General features: G+C 50.3%; 1 protein-coding gene across 5 annotated transcripts in view; it reads right to left on the bottom strand.

The window, feature by feature from the left end:
* MED15 (mediator complex subunit 15) overlaps positions 1-17,395 on the bottom strand; it is a 70,187-nt gene that overhangs the window by 3,759 nt on the left and 49,033 nt on the right. For 2 of the 5 annotated variants that reach the window (XM_060194125.1, XM_007533785.3), the window contains 8 exons: positions 16,309-16,550; positions 15,499-15,831; positions 14,080-14,208; positions 5,995-6,114; positions 835-971; positions 620-747; positions 294-428; positions 153-216 (listed from right to left, as the gene is read on the bottom strand). In XM_060194125.1, coding sequence (XP_060050108.1) covers positions 153-216; positions 294-428; positions 620-747; positions 835-971; positions 5,995-6,114; positions 14,080-14,208; positions 15,499-15,831; positions 16,309-16,550 — 1,288 coding nt within the window. The remainder of the gene's footprint in view (positions 1-152; positions 217-293; positions 429-619; positions 748-834; positions 972-5,994; positions 6,115-14,079; positions 14,209-15,498; positions 15,832-16,308; positions 16,551-17,395) is intronic. The other 3 variants (XM_016192821.2, XM_007533784.3, XM_060194121.1) reach the window with 2 other exon arrangements.

Genomic DNA, 17,395 nt, shown 5'->3' with positions numbered 1-17,395 from the left:
CAGGAATGAGTCTGTTTGCATAACCATTATGCTATCTACCCTCTGCCCAGGATCCTTTCTCTAAATCCCACTGTCACCACGTGGCTGTCCAAGGCTGGCATACCCAAGCACTTGGGGATTCCTTCCCTCAGGGGCCTGGGGGCAAAACTCACCGCTTGGAGGGATCTGTCAGGATATCCAGAAGACTCTTCATCTTGCTCAAATCCTTTTTTCTATCTGGGGCAGAAGAGGGGACACTGAGGCACGGGTCTGGGGTGTCCAAAGACTCTGTTCCACCCCAGTTCTGGTTTCACCTTCATTTTTGTCGATCTTGTTGATCATGCGGCGCAGGGGCTCAATGTACTTGGACAGCTGCTTCAGTTTGTCCAAATACTGCTGCTCCTCGGCTTGGCTGGAGCCAGCGGGGCTCATGACAGAGCTGGGGTTCACTGCCGGACAGAACCTGGTGAACATGAGTCCAGCCCACAAGGACCAGCTCTCTGTAAACACTCAGGCATCAAGGGGCTCAGGAGCTCACGTGCCCGTGTTGAGGTAAAGAGGTGACCTCACCTTGCAGAGCTGTGTGTAGGTTTCACAGTGGGGCTTTGGGCCTGTCATGCACATCTCAGGCCTAACTTACCAGGAGTGTTTAAAGGTCCTGGTGAGGGAACACTGAAGTTCTGTGGGGTGCGCGCTGTCACTGGACTCTGGGAGGGTTGTGGCGAGGGGCTGGGCAGGAAGCTACTGGGAGATGGGGCCGGGCCGGAGCTGCAACAAAGTGGAAGCAAGCATCTGTGAGCTAGGCAGGGCCCGCTCCATGAGTTGGGCAGAGACGGGGACCTCGGCCAGGCCTACCTGACATTGGAGTTGGGCTGTGAGTTGGGCTGACCGGGCTGTGGGGATGGCTGTGGCGGAGGGGGCATTGACTGCGGGGTCTGTACCTGCTGGCCTGGCGATGGTGAGGACAGCATGGTGAGGCTGTTCTGGCTGACCTGCAAGTGGAAGGGGCTCAGCCTGCCACACGCTTTCACTCCACTGCTCCTCACCGCCCCGCCCCCCGAGTCCACCAGGGTCCACAGAGCCACCTGAATACACAGCTCCTTCTCTTTCCCACATTCTCACTACACACACACCTTTCCTGCTTGTGCCCTGCCTCTCCAGTGTAGACAGATGGATGACCCTATCCTGTGGGTATACACTGGAGAGCTCACAGTGACACTGGCAGAAACACCTTGCTCCTGGGCAGGGGAAACCTATAGAGACCATAGGCTTCTGGCTTGGGCCAAGCCTGTCCTGTGTCCCTGTCTCATGGGGCAAGGTCCTGTGGAGGAGGAACGTCCTCCCTGAATCTCCATACACTCCTCTGTGGGCCAGTGCAGAGTGGTGTTGACAGAAGGGACCGCTCCTCCTTCATGTTTCCACCAGTTCCCTGCACCCACCAGGCCAGTGTCAATGCTGTGCCGCACCTGGCTTCCTTAATGAAAGTGAGTTGGCCTGTGCCAGTCCTTGCTAGCACATCTGGCCAGGGGCTCTGTCTGACAGCCGAGCAAGTAAAGCAGAAGCAAGCTGTGAGCTAGGCAGGGCCCGCTCCGTGAGTCAAACAGGGAAGACAAAGGCAGGCAACTCTGCACCATGCTGGGCTGTTCCCATCTGTGGGACTGGGGCTCATTCAACTCTCTGCAGGCCCCATTGGAGAGGACAGGCCCAGTGTGCTACTGTCACTGTTAGTTACAACACTACACTGATTGCAGGTTCCTTGGGCTCAAGTTACACTGCACAGGAACTGGGAAGAGGACGTGTGACAAAGCCGCTTCATACAGGGAGCACAAGGCAGGTGTGAGTAAAGCTGTGGGGTACCAGCCTCCCCCAAAGAACCAGCTCACCTGCACCTAGCAAGGGCAAACATCAAGGCCCAGCTCCTCACCACACAGAGACCATCTCTTGTGGCTCCACTCACTTCACAGCAAGAGTGAACAGTGACTGTAGACCGAGCATCCCCTCCAAGCTTGCTTTTGGAACTCAGCCCACACCCACCCCTGCTCAGTTCTGTAGGCTGATCCCATCACATCTTCCAGAGCACTCTGAAACCTCAGGCTCCATGCCCCCCCCCCCCCACTTGCCACCTCTGCACTGGGAATACTGTCCTCTGCAGAGGCTGCTGCGTTCCAGGGAAGGAGGAGGGTTGGGAGGCCAGACGCCACTGCTAACACCGGATGCCTGCCCACTGCCTTGGGTGCATTACTGAGCCCCCTCCTGGGCCCAATTTTAATGAAACTTTTGTTTTTTTTTAATGAGAGAAAGAGAGATATCAAGGTGTCACTTCATCATTCATAGAGCTCTGCTTGTTCTTTGTTTTTGTCACTTTCATGTGCCTGGGATCAAATCCAGAGGCTCACATGTGGACAGCACGTGCCCTACTGCTGAGTGACCTCAGCGACCCCTGATGTGTGTTTCAGGTACATCCAGCACACGGACCATGGTCATACAGCACATTCTGCCCACGCCCTCTGTTCTTGGCTCCCTGGACCTGGGATAGAGTCTGAGATACAGAGAGGAGTGCTGCCCTGGCTGCTGGACAGCCCAGTACTGCCTCCTCCCCAAGTCTGCCTCTCCTCGGGGGTCCCAGGCTCCTTCCCTCTGGTCACTGTGGGCACCTCTCAAGGAGGCTCTGAGATCCAATCAAGACCTCTTTGGCAAAGCTGGGAAAATGCACAGCTCCAGCTGGCAGCAACTGTGTTAACTCTTCACAGTCTTTAAGACACAGCTGGGATGGAAAATGGTCACCAAAGATCTGTCTCAGGAAAGAGTAAGCTGATGGAGGCAGTTGACAGATGCAAAGTCTCAGGTTGATGTCTCTGGCGAGACCTCCAGGCTGAACATGGTACAACTGCAGAGCTCCCTCAGTCACCTAACTCGTGCCAAGTGAGAGCCTCTGAGAGCTGCTGCTTCAGCTGTTTCTACCTCCCTGGCTGCCTTGTGGCAGACGCATTGCCACGTTTGTCATATCTGCTGGCAAAGCACTAGGATGCAGATGTTACTGCCTCTGGCTGAGGTGGCTCCTGAGTATCTGCCATAAACCACCCGTGCCCCCCCCACAATGTCACAGGTGGGTGACTTGCTCAAGGTCACAGTGCTAGCGGGTGAGTCCAGTATCCTAGCACTTTGTCATCCTAGAGATCTAGGACAAATTTCTGGAAAAGCCCCACATGGCAGCGGGAACTTGAGAATGGAAGGCTGGGTGACAACAGGAAGCAGGAAGAGGAGAGGAGCGCCATCAGAGACTAGAAGAGATGACAGAGTTAGGCCTCTGGGCAGCAGAGCAGAAAGGCTGGTCTAGAGAGCTCAGTGAAGGGGGCTACTACTAGGGGCTCCTGACTTCTCAGGACCACACACCCCACAGAACAGCTGTGGACTACATGGTGCTCCTAACCCTGCTCTCAACATGACCCCAGGAGTCTCTCGCCAGAGCAAACAAGAGCACAGAGCTCCTGAGCATGCTCTCTAAGCACAGAGCTAGGGTGGTCCAGCTCTGTGAAATGTCCCCACCATAATGCAAAGATGCAGCCACAGGACATGATACAAGGACTTGGGGCAGAGGGGAGGCTAAAATGACAGAAGCCAGTCCCAAGAAAGAGAGGAAGGAACACTTTCTATTCCACTTGTTTTATGAACCCATTTTACTGTAATAAGGCAAAAACAAAAACAGATAGGCTCAGCAGCTGAGGAGCCACATGCCACTGCAGCTGCAGGTAGACACCCCAAGGTCCCAGCAGTGGAGTTTGGTGGTTTGGTGGGATAATGAGGCTGAAGGTAGGAGAAGTGTGCCTGCACAATTCCACTGCTTCTGGGAGACTCTTTTTCCAGACAGAGGTGTAGACAGGGAGAGAAAGAGAGACACCATACTTCTGCCCCACCCCACCCCCACTCTACATAACATCCTCTTTGCATAGGCTCCCATGTGGTGGCTGGGGTCTCGAACCTGAGTCTTCATGCATGGTAAAGTCTGTGCTCTACTGAGTGGGCTATTTCCAGACCCCCTTCCTAGCTACTTTTTAACAACTCGTTTATGAAATTGTCTTATCTTAAAAGGGTCTGGATTAAAAAGACACCAACATAAAAGCTGCTACACAGTGATTCTGAAGTCAGCTCCACAGCCCCCTTGAGTGCCCGTGGTGTGCCTAGTGCTGCAGGGAAGGGGAGAGGCCGAGGCGGGAAGCTACAGAGCATGGGCTGAGACTCTGAGTGTCTCCTTACAGGAGGGTCCTTCCACCTCCAAGGATGCTGGGGGAAGAGTAGTGGCTGTTCAGCACCTTGGAGAAAAATGAGTTCTCAATGCTACCACTGTGACCCACTGCAGAGAATAAACCAGTCTGTACATAAAGAACTTGAGGTCTGGAGTATGTTACTTCCTTACAACACTTATGGTTTGTATTATCTTTATAAAAACCAGTCCCATGTGCTGATGCCAAAACTATTCAACCCCAACCTGACTCTGTCAATGTGACAGATACTGAGGCCGAGGCAGCAGCTTAAGGTCACTGAGATGAGAGGTAAGGAGACACAGTCGCTTCCACTCCTCTAGAGAGCCCTGTTTACACAGCCTTTTTACCAACAAGTTCCAGCCACTTCTTCCTCCCACAGTCCAACTACAACAGAGGCCAATGCCCAGACGCAGTTTTCAGTGACAAACTGTGAATGGCACAGGTGAGGTGAGGGGTTAGGATGCAGGGCAGGTGGACACTGAGCACCCACAAGGCCACGCCTCAGCCACAGGAAGGCTACTACCACTGGCTTCTGCCTCCATAGCATGTGGTGACGGGGCCCAGGGGCTGGGCCCAGACACAGACAACACCAAACACTTGGCGATGGCAATGCACCTGTCACCTGGGAAGGGCGGCGTTGCCTACTGTGTGCTAGGACTAGAGATGCAGCTCCTGTCTGACAGAAACTGAATGTAAAGCGTTGGCAGCTCTGAGTTGTGGCAGCAAAACCAGGGAAATGACAAGTCCCTTAAAGTTAGGGAACCTCAGCACTGTTTTGTTCTCAGAATCTCAGGATGTTGTCTGGCACACGGAATGCACATGATGAGTGTTAAGTAGATGAAAACCCCATGAAGATCACAAAGTTCACATGGTAATGGAGAGCCAGGAATTCATAGCCCTGGAGGTTTGTAACCGACACAAAAGTGCTTACTTGGAAAGGGGTACGTGTAGTAATTTCTATATGCTACCCAGTGGACTCTATCTAGGACAGCAGGATCTGGCACAACTTTCTCCATATAGGAGGAGTGTCTTGTTCAACAAGCCGTGTCATCCTGCACAGCAGCGGGGACTAATGAGCAGCTAAATTTTCAGCTTCATTGAATTTGAATCACTTTAAATGTAAATATTCACAGGGCTTAGGAGATAGCATAATGGTTATGCAAAAAGACTCTCATGCCTGAGGCTCCAAAGTCCCAGGCTCAATTCCCAGCACCACCATTAGTCAGAGCCTAGCAGTGCTCTGGTTACAAAATAAATGGTAATAAAAAAATGTCAATAATGAGGCAGGGGTAGATAGCATAATGGTTATGCAAATAGACTGTCATTCCTGAGGCTTTGAAGTCCCAGGTTCAATCCCCTGTACCACCATAGTAAACCAGAGCTGATCAGTGCTCTGGTAAAAAAAAAAAATTAAAAAAAAAATTCAATAATCAAAAGCTATATGCTTAGCTTCTGTTTTATATGACCACGAAAATGACAGCAGTTTGAACTGTTAAAAATTTAAGAAAAGATACTTGATTCCGCCTTCTCCAGAAAGCAAAAACATCAGCACTGTTGAAGAGTTATTAAAACAAACTTGTATGTTTACTCATATCCCCTGAGGAAATGGAGCTTGGGTTTGTCCTCCTGTGAGTTTGGTTAGGGTCTCTGACAGCCTCTGTGAGGGAAGGCACCAGAGGTGACAAGCACGCCTCACAAAGGCACTCAGAGGACCCTGGCTTCCCGGAGGCCCTGGGTGCTGCCCCGTAAATACCTGTGCCGAGGGCTGTCCGCCCAAAGGGATGGAGCTTGACGGGACTGCAGACACAGCGGTGGTGGGCGGGAACCGGGCTCTTACTTGCATCCCGCCTTGGGCCAAGGCTGCGGTGATCATCTTGAGGACAGAGGGACAACAGACAAGGTGATTGCAACAACGAAATGCAGTGCATGGGCAAATGGAAAGGGGTGCTGAGCCTTTGTGATGGGTGAGGGGCCTCCAGGGGTCCAGGAAGTTTGGGAAGAAGGGGAGAGGCTGGTCTACATATTGAGTCTACAGCGTCAAGGCCTGTCTCAGCTTCAGGAATCTAAAAAGCCTCCAAGAACACTGCCTCCAGCTCTTCTGTTGACCACACTCCTTCAACAAACCTCTGATCTTCGAGTGGGTCCACAGAGTTCTCAGAGCCAGACCTCAAGGGCCAGGGTGGGCTGTCTGGGAGATGGCCTTCCTGGGACAGGGAGGTGGCACAGAGGGAGAGCTCTGGACTTGTTCTGAATTTGATTCCTGGCACTGCATATGACAAAGTGCTGCTGCTGCTGCTGCTTTTTTTTTTTTTGCCTCCCGGGTTATTGCTGGGGCTCGGTGCCTGCACTACGAATCCACTGTTACCGGAGGCCATTTTTTTCCCCTTTGTTGCCCTTGTTGTTTACCGGTGGTGTTGTTACTATTATTGTTGTCATCGTTGTTGGATAGGACAGAGAGAAATGGAGAGAGGAGGGGAAGACAGAGTGGGGGAGAGAAAGACAGACACCTGCAGACCTGCTTCACCACCTGTGAAGCGACTCCCCTGCAGGTGGGGAGCCGGGTGATCGAACCGGGATCCTTCCGCCGGTCCTTGCGCTTTACGCCACATGCGCTTAACCTGCTGCGCTACTGCCCAGCCCCCGTCAGAGTGCTTCTATGGCCTCTCTCCTATAAAATAAAACACAAAGTATGTCCACTGAGAAGAGAAAGATCCCAGCCGGGCTGGCTTATAGTACCTTTCCTTCTCAGCAGTGTAGAGACTGACAAAAACCAGACTGCCTAACTCAAACCCTCTCACCTCCGGGCCTTTGAGTACCTGATGAGGAACTAGTTTTATTTTAGAAGAGGAATCAGGGGAATCTCCTTGTCAAGGAGATGCAGGTCCCTTAGGGACACAAGTCAGGGCTGCCTCTAAACCTACAGAATGACCACAGATTCAGGAATGCAGCCTCTGTGATGGATGAGGGACCTCTGGGTCTGTTCACCTCTCAGCTTGTTCTTCTGAAAGCCTAACAGGCAGCAAGGCCTTACCCTGGGCTCACAAGCTGCAGTGTGCTGTCCTAACCTGGTCCTTGGAAGGCATTCACGACCACTAAGATAGAACATTACTAAAACAACATGGCCATGTTCAGAAAGGAAGCTGGACTGATCTGTGGAAAAGCGACTATCTCCCTTAGGAGGCTATGAGATGGTCTACGCTACTCAGTGGTGCTGATGGCCACTTCCGACCATGCAGCGGGTGGACCAGGCCTCGGGTTCTGAAGCAGAACAAAGGCCCATTGGGGAGAGTTCTGGCATCACATGCATGCCCCACAAGGTGCATGCAGTAGGCACTGCAAGCTAGGAGAGGTACAAGCAGCAGCAAATGCCAGCCTGAATTCCACAAGGCTAGTGGGAATAGAGCAGCCCTCATGCAGGGCTGGGTGACAGACATTCCTGTAGTCACACCAATAAAAGGACTCCCAGGTGTGGGAGCGAGAGAGCTCTTTCTCCAGAGTCTTCCAAAGGTCGGGACAGCCCCATATCTACCACCCCACCAGAAACAAAGTGGCACTGTTAGGGTGCGCAGAGGCTTGAGTACTACATTCTCAGACATAAAGCCTCAGAGGGACATAGCTGCTCCCCACAGAGTCCACTTCCCACACCAAGAATGGGATGAAGACAACTCTCCTGATTCAGCTTCCAGCAGAATGAGAGTGTGTGACTGAGTGTGTGTGTGAGTTTATGGTGGGGCAACACGGACAGCCAGCGTGGCACTAAGAGAAGCCTATATGAGAGCCCAGGCAATGCCAGATAGTATTCCTTCCAGAGAAAGTCTGCAAATGAGTCAGATGGTAACAGAGAGATGCAAACTATTTTTTGGGGAAGAAACAAAGTAATAAGGAATGACTGTAAATCAACTTTGTTGCTGGCAGGTTTGGCTGTAACTGAGAATTTCAGTTACAGAAGGCAAAGAGCTCATTTCTTCTAATCTCTAACTCTAAGGAAGATACTAGGACTATTTACAGGTTCAAGATCAGAAGACTAGCAGCAAACAACCAGCAACTCCTTTTACCATTCTCCCAGTACATCTACTACCTCCTACCCATCCACCCAGGAAGGAACTCAGACTCCACACTACAGGCCATGGGCCTGGGAGGAGGAGAAGGGCCCTCACAGGGCAGCAAGACGTCGTCATACGCATGTACATCAGGAAAGTGTGTCTTTGACAACAATTCTCTTTAATTTGAGAACTGCAGTTAATCAGTTTATAGATACTGAAAGAATGGAAGGTTAAAAGAGAGCGAAAAAAAAAAGCAGAGGAACTGTTGGGAGAAACACATTCCATTCTGGCTCTACCTGCTATCACAGCTGAAGTCCAGTGGGAGAGTTGGGAGGGGTTAGTGTAGCCTCCTGCTAGGTCCCAACAAGTCCCACCACAGGCGACAAGGACACCGCCTTTCTCACCTCCATGTATTATAGAACTAAGCTTCTCCTGAAATGCTCGAATCTCAACTTGACTCCTGGAGCACGTGACAGGGCACCCCCTCCTGCCCTGTCTGGAGAGGCAGGTTTGGGACCAAGGCATGGTAGGCCACCTCCCCCTCAGGTTTCCTGACCCCCCCGCCCCCGCTTGTTTCATAGAATCGGTATCTATCCTTGCACGGAGCTACTCACATCAAGTCATGACACAGACAAGTGAAACAGCTCACTTGAATACTGTGCTGCATTGCCGTGTGTGCTGTGACTAAGATTTGAGCCTCGCCCGCACCACACTGAAGGGAACTTCAGTGCTGTGGTTTCTCTCTGCCTCTCTGACTTCTCTTATTATTATCTAAAAAGATAAAGTTGGGGAGTCGGGCGGTAGCGCAGCAGGTTAAGTGCACATGGCGCAAAACGCAAGAACCGGCATGAGGGTCCCGGTTTGAGCCCCCGGCTCCCCTCCTGCAGGGGAGTCGCTTCGCAGGCAGTGAAGCAGGTCTACAGGTGTCTATCGTTCTCTCCCCCTCTGTCTTCCCCTCCTCTCTCCATTTCTCTCTGTCCTATCTGATGACAACATCAATAACAATAATAATAACTACAATAATAAAAAAGGGGCAACAAAAGGAAATATAAATATTAAAAAAAAAAAAGATAAAGTCATGACACATAGTCATTGTGTCCCAATGCCTAGTCTGCATCTTTGAATTCCTGGCAGCTGACTGGTTGATAAGATCATACATAGGGGCTCAAAGTGACCCAGTGTCTCACAGGTGGTAAACAGCAAGAAACAACCCAAGACCCAGCCACATGTCAGGATGCACATCGCAGGTAACAACAAACAAGAGGAAAAGGTGAAGAAACAAAATTGGGGAAGGTGCTTGGCACTAGAGTATCTGGCTCTTGTGGATGAGGCTCTGGATTCAACTCCAGCACCGTGTGGAAACAGTGGGGAGAACTCCATGGAAGACAGAGTTTGCTTTGCTCTTTATATCTTTCTAAAAATAGAAAAAGAAGAAAACAGCTGGGGGTGAAGCTGGGTAATGGCAATATGTGTGCACCCCAGCATTCCACTGGCCAGAGTGATCATCTTGTTTTCTTTCATGTTAGTAAAGAAATAAACCTTTAAAAATATTTTATCAGTGATCTGGGAGGTGGCGCAGTGGCTAAGGCATTGGACTCTCAAGCATGAGATCCTGAGTTCAACCCCCGGCAGCACATATACCAGAGTGATGTCTGGTTCTTTTTCTCTCTCCTCCTATCTTTCTCATTAATAAATAAAATAAATAAAAAGTATATATATATATATATATATATATATACATGTATTTTATCATAGGGCCAGGTGGTAGCACGGCAGGTTAAGTGCACATGGTGCGAAGCACAAGAACCAGCATAAGGATCCTGGTTTGAGCCCCCAGCTCCCCACTGCAGGGGGGCTGCTTCACAAGTGGTGAAGCAGGTCTGCAGGTGTCTATCTTTCTCTCCCCCTCTGTCTTCCCCTCCCTCTTGATTTCTCTCTGTCCTATCCAGCAAAAGCAACAGCAGTAACAACAAGGGCAACAAAATGGGGGAAAAGGCCTCTAGGAGCAGTGGATTTATAGTGCAGGCACCAATCCCCAGCAACAACCCTGGAGGCAATATATAATTTAAAAAAAAATTATCTTTATTTATTAGATAGAAGCAGCCAGAAATGGAGATGGTAGAGGGAGATAGAGAGGGACAAAGACAGAAAGATACCTACAGCCCTGCTTTATCACTCACAAAGCTTTTCCCCTGCAGGTGGGGACTGGGGACTTGAACCATGGTCCCTGCACATTGTAACATGTGCACTCAAGCAGGTGCGCCACCACCCAGCCCCGGCAATATATAATTTTAGTGAAAGAGAGATACAGAGAGACCAGAGCTCTGTTCAGCTCTGGCTTACTATGGTGCTGGGGATTGAACCTGGGACTTCAGAGTATCAGGCAGGAGAGTCTTCTGCAGAACCATTACGCTGTCTCCCCAGCCCATAAATAAATCTTTAAAAAATGAATAGGGGCTGGAGGGGACCTAGTATTTATTTATTACTGAATAGAAACAGTGAGAAATTGACAGGGGGGAGACAGAGAGACACCTGCAGCACTGCTTCACCACTCGTGAAGCTTTCCCTCTGCAGGCTGAGACCAGGGGCTTGAACCCAGGTTCTTGTTCACTGTGATGTGTGCGCTTAACCGGATGTGCCACCGCCTGACCCCTGACTTTTTCTTTTTAAAAGAAGTTTACTGGCTTGAAAGCAACTTGAACTGGGAAGCTTCTCTAATACAGCAGAAGCTGCAAAGCAAGCTTCCTCAACTTTCTATCGCCAATGATCACCACGTCTTTTTAAAGTTTTAGAGGTCAGAATATTTTTTCTTTCCTTACTGGGCAGAGACAGATCAAGAGGGAAAGGGAGGGTAGAGAGAGAGGAAGAGAAGAGAGCCACTTGCAGCACTGTTTCATTGCTCATGAAGCTTTCCCCCTGCAGGTGGAGGCTGGGGGCTTTCACATCATAATGTAATGTACGCAACAGGGTGTACCACCACCTGGCCCCCAGAATATCCTTGAGCCTGGGCTCAAGGTAGGGAACCAAGTCCAGATATTCCCATATGAGAGCATACCATACTCCAGGGACCACTCCTTCTTAACAAGGCAGGACCAAGCACAGAGACAACTAGCAGATCCAGGCTGAGGTCCAGGAGGAGCTGTGTCTGGGTAAACGTGAGTGCTCTTTGTACCACTGGGCTTCAGCTATTCCCTCTACTGCCAGTGCCTGAAGTTCTACCCTTCAAGGCCACACATGAAGGATGAGACCTCTCCCCCACTTTGGTTCAGGCTGAGCTGTGCATGAGAGAGCAGGGTGGATACCACTGCTGCAAAGCCTGAAGGTTCTTTCCTCCTCAAAGCAAACCCACTCACAGTTAACTATTCTGTGGTGATTCCCTTCTCTCCCTCCTACCAGGGAAGCCCACAGTCTTCCCAGGAGAGTCTTGGGCCCACTTTAGCACTGCTTACCATCACAGCTCTGTGCTACAAGTCAAAGTTCACTTTGGAGGTGACTCCAATGCAGGCTGAGCTGAGCCATCCAGCAGAAGCAATAGAAGCAAGGGGCATAGTCAACAGGGGTGGGTCAGAACTATGCATGGGGTTTTGAGGGGCAGTGAGTACACAGAACTACATCCCACTTCTAGAAGATGAGGTGGGGCCAGGGGAGTTTGAGCTAGAAGCCTAGCAACAAATGAAAAGCCTGGACCACCAAAAAACATCAACTGCTCTATGGGGGCTCCCCACCCCTACCCCACCACCAAGAAATGAAATATAAAGGGGAACTCCAGCTCAGATGGATACCCTGAAGGGTAAAGAATGCCAAGAATGGGGGTCTGGGTGGTGGCACACCTGATTAAGCGCACATATTATCAAGCACAAGGACCCGTGTTCAAGTGCCTGCTTTCCACCTGCAAGGGGCTTCCACTTCACGAGTGGTGAAGCAGGTCTGCTATTTCCCTGTCCTTTCTCAATATTTTTCTGTTCTATCTAATAATAATTTTAAAAATTAGGAAAAGAAAAAAAAAGAATGCCAAGAATGGGGCTGGCTGGCAGCACACCTGGTAGAGCACACGCATTAACCATACATAAGGGACTGGCTTTGAGCCTATAGTCCCCACCTGCTGGGGTAGAAGTTGTTTACAAGTGGTAAAGCAGTGTTGAGGTGTCTCTCTTTCTCTGTTACTCTCTTAAAAAAAAAAAAAGGTGGTAAGTGGTTACATTAGTAAAGAAGGGGAAAAAAAAAAAAAAGCCAAACTTCTATCTTCCTGGAATGATCTGAGAAGCAGCAGTTGCCATGAAGTGAGTGTGGTCACAGGGCAGGGGAGAGGTATCATACAGCAGTAAGGGCAGCGGCTTACTGAGGACTGGTAGTCACTATGTGCCATGGTGGTCCCAGCTTTGATCAAACACCACCTGACTCTGTGTGGGACAGAGAGGGAACACAGGAGGCCTAAGGACAAGCCCAGTCTGGAACAATGGTGGTGGAGAGTCATTGCACAGAGCAGTCAGCCCCCTACCAGCTATAGACTCGAGGCTGTGATGTATTTTGCATAGGACCACATCAGGGCAAGGTGGTGACATGGGGAGAACTCAAGGGCCAGGTCGGCTGGAACAGTGACAATGAATTTCTGGCTGGGCTCAGTGGCATCCTCAGGTCCATCTATCAGCATGCTTCTTGAGCAGCTTCTTAGGGACTCTAACAACTTATCTGGGAGCAGGAAGGACAGTTCCTGAGTGTCGTCTGACACTAAGGGAAGATGCTATATTCTAGAAGAGCCCGACATGTAGCACTGTGCACCTGATCTGGACTCCCAGGTAACAGGCGGGGGCAGGGATACAGCTTATGCTGCCCACGAACCCAGTGCCCAGTGAGGCACAGACCAGGCGGGAGAAACTCAGCTGCCCTTTCACGTCAACTATCCCACCTCTTCCTACTCTAAACCAGAACTGAGTTCACAGTTCTGTGTGGAGAAGGAAGAACCCAGATACTAAACAGGAAGCTTCCCTTTCTTGGTACCAGCACAAGGGTGAGTTACATATACTAGTGAAGACAAACTCTCCTATCCCCAGATTCCTAGACATCAATGAGGATCTGCCCTCAACTGAGAAAGGTTGAGCTAGGTCTGCTGCAGCCCACAAACATACAGCACGTGGAGCATGTGTGGCAAACCTATGCACACTTCCCAGCACAGTCTTATCTTAAAAGGGTCTGGATTAAAAAGACCCCGACATAAAAGCTGCTACACAGTGATTCTGAAGTCAGCTCCAGAGCCCCCTTGAGTGCCCGTGGTGTGCCTAGTGCTGCAGGGGAGGGGAGAGGCCGAGGTGGGAAGCTACAGAGGACAAGCCCAGTCCCAACTAAGTGCTGGCAGTCAGCTGAACAAGGGATGCCAGCACAAGCCTGTGGTGTCACTGGAGCAAGTCACCGTATTCTTGTTTTTCCTTCTTTCTACTGAGTCCACCTTCCACTAGCTTCATACTCAGTGCTGAGGCCAGACACACTCCTCTCAAATGTGTGTTCACAAGAAAAGAGGGGGAAATGGGAATATCAGAAGAATGGAATACAGCACAAGTGCTGTGCGGCTAGCTAGAGGACCCATGTATGATGGAATAGAGCTGGCTACACCAAGAACCCCAGAGCATGGTTCTGGGTGGGTTAGCCTTTGTCTCACAAATTGCCAGGAAAGAGAAGCCCTGTGCTTACCGACTTGGCCCAATCCCACCAGGACACTCACATTAGAACACCTAAAATCCAGCTCCATGCATGGTGGACATGTACCTGCCAACACTGCCCCTGGCTCCAAAAGCTCTCACCTGGACTCCAGAAGCCACTATCTGGGAGGTCTGAGCTGTTGGGACAGCTGTCTGCTGCTGTACCTGGGGCTGCACCTGCTGCACCTGCGGCTGTACTTGTGGCTGCTGTACCACCATTGGAGCTCGAACCTGAGGAACAGAGAACATGATCTGGAGCCACCCAGCGCAGAGGGCAGAGTACACAATACTTCTGTGAGAGCTTCTAATCATGAAGCTTTTTTTGCTAGAGGGTGGATGGAATCATTACTGTATTATCTATCCTGTTTCCTTTGCTGGCTGGCCATCTTTTACTCCTAGTTCATCAAAAACACTCCACAGTAGCCTGGCTCTGAGTTGGCTTAGCAGAACCCCATCTCTTTCAATTCTGGAGAGGACTGTAGTCCTCCCACAAAGATGTCACCATACAGCCATCACTGCCTCAAACTGCAAACAAAGGTCAAGTGCATAGTCCCTTGACCTCTGGTGCTGACAGTCTGTGAGAGATGGACAAAAAGACCCTGTATTGTTTGAAAAAAACCAGCTGGGGCTGGTAAGCCAACCAACAAAAGCTGGCTCTCAGGTGACAGGTGTGACCACACACAATCCTCCTCCTGCCCTGCCCCAAGGGAGCCCATTCACCTTGACACTTAGCACATGGACAGCCTGTCTCCACCCCACTCCGTAAGATATAAAATAGAAAAGGCCATCGAACACAGCTAGACCATGAAGTAAGCTAGAAAAATCCTGACTTTGTAACTAAAATCTGTCCTCTGCATAATTACTAACCGGACGGATATACATAGGTGTACAAAGACTGTAAGTTAGTAGTGGCTGGGAAATGGCTCAACTGGCTGAGTGCAGGACCTGCATGCCTGAGGCTCCTGGTTTGATATCGAGGGGCACATTCACTGGAATTGGGTTCTGACATCTCTCTCATGTGAATTGTCTCATATGAAATAAATATAAGCTGCCCAGGAGGTTGTACAGTGGCTAAAGCTGTGGACTTACAAGCATGAGGTTCTGAGTTCAATCCCTGCGATCACATGTGCCAGAATGATTTTCTCAATAAATAAATATATCTAAATAAAAATAAAGCAAATCTTTAAAAAGCTGTACATACCATAGTTTATATTAATAACTGCCTCAAAAATATGGTAATGGCAAGATGCTTTGTTTAGAATGGGACTCCAAGTAATTTGCAAACAGCCATGGATGCTCACAGAGGTGGCAACTCCTATGCCAGTGAGGATACATGTGTTGCTGTCCATCTAATCATCCTGTCTTAAGATGTCTACAGCTGCCACCAGAACCAGTCATTACACTTGGAAGATCTGCACAGGGTTCAGCAGATCATGATGTGTGATAATCCCTTGCTGAGATAGCCAGCACTCACAAGAAACGCCATGAGAACTGCAGCCCACGGCCACTACTGGTACTCACGAGTTTCAGCTGTGGTTGTTGTTGGCCGTACAGCATCTGTCCAGGGAGGGTTGGAGCCTGGGACACTAAAGGCTGGGTCTGTGACTGTGGCGGGAGCTGAGAGGGTTGGTTCTGAGCAACTGGAGGTTGCTGGGACTGCGGTGGTGGTTGGTGGTGCTGTGCATGGTGCATCTGCTGCAGCTGCTGGGGCAAGGCCTGGGAGGGAGGAGGCTGTGACTGCTGCATGGATGGCTGCTGTATCTGCGGCTGGGCCTGCAAAGCCTGTTGTTGTTGCTGCTGCTGCTGCAGTTGCAGTTGTGCCATTCGCTGCAACTGCTGTTGCTGCTGCTGTATCTGGATGCAGAACAAGCAGCACTTAGTTATCAGGCTGGCCTCTGGGTCTTGTGCTAGCTTTTGCCCCAGGAAGTCTGCCCAGGCTGCTCTCACATGAGAGGAGAGGGAGACCCTCCTTCAGAAATACACTGAGGAGATACAAAGCATGTGCCTGTGCCCTATCCACCAAGTGGTGGAAAAAAGGTTTAAGGAAAACAACTCGGGCTTCTGCCCTCAAGAGAAATGACTACAGGACAGCTCAAGCACTCCTGGTATCCAAACTGTTCTCTCCAGTGAACTCGTAGATCTATATCATGCACTCCCAGAAACCTCTGCTGGTCTAAACCCCTCCCTTCAGAACACAGTAGGCCTGAAGCCAGAGCACTACTCCTGTCGGGGGATGTGTGGCTGGCTCTGGCCCCAGCCATGTGGGTGGCACATGCCCAGACTCAAGGGCAACAAAGGGAAGTCAAGTGTGGAGACAAGAGCACCTGATACCTGTTGCTGGTTTTGCTGGATCAAGTGTTTATTAATCAGGTGTTGCTGTTGCTGTTGCTGCTGCTGCTGCTGGAGCTGCTGTTGCTGCTGCTGCATCACTGCCTGGAATTGCTGCTGCATCACATTCTGTTGAGCCTGGAACTGTTGCTGCTGCTGCTGCTGTTGCTGCTGCTGCAGTGCAACCTGCTGCTGTTGGAACTGCTGCTGCTGCTGAATGGCCACCTGCTGGAGCTGTAACTGGGCTGGAGACAAGAAAGGACACCCCCATGTGAGGCCCCTCCACACAGCAAGGGAGCAACAAGCAAAGGTCCCCTGTGGCCAAGGCTGAGCAGACAAGGTAGCAACGAAGAGCTGCAAGGAAGCAGCATTATATGGATTATAGAACTTACTATGAACTAAATTTGAATTCAAGTGTTTGTTTGTTTTATTGCCACAAGGGGTTACTGCTGGGACTTGGTGCTCACTTAATAAATTCACTGCTCCCAACAGCCCCCCTTTTTTCTTTCTATTTTATTTGATAGAACAGAGAGAAACTGAGAGAAGGGAGAAACAGAGAGATAAAAACAGACACCTATAGACCTGCTTCACCATTCATGAAGCTTCCCCCCTGCAGGTGGAAGAGTGGGGGCCTGGAAACTGGATCCTTGCACATGATAATGTGTGTGCTCAACCTGGGCACCACGCCCAGCCCCCTCCGTTTTTTAAATATTTTTATGAGACTAGAGCCCCACTCTGACACATTCAGTGCTGTATAAGAAACTCAGGGGCTCACAAATGCAAGTCCGGTGTGCTACCCATTCAATCACCTCCTAGTCTCAACTTACTGTTATGAATTACTCTGTAATAATAAAGGAGAAGAGCTGACTAAATCAGGGGATTGAACCTGGGTCCTTGCGCACTGTAATGTGTGTGTGATCCCGGTTCGAGCCCTCAGCTTCCCATATATAGGAGGTGTCTTTCTTCCCCCCCCCCCCCGTTTTCCCCTCCTCCCTTGATTTCTCTGTCCTATCCAACAACAGCAATAACAGCAACAAGAGCAACAAAATGGGAAAAATGGCCTCCAGGAGCAGTGGATTTGTAGTGTAGG

This window comes from Erinaceus europaeus, chromosome 1 (genome assembly GCF_950295315.1).
Source record: "Erinaceus europaeus chromosome 1, mEriEur2.1, whole genome shotgun sequence".
Lineage (NCBI taxonomy): Eukaryota > Metazoa > Chordata > Mammalia > Eulipotyphla > Erinaceidae > Erinaceus > Erinaceus europaeus.
This window is presented reverse-complemented; position numbering and strand designations above follow the sequence as displayed.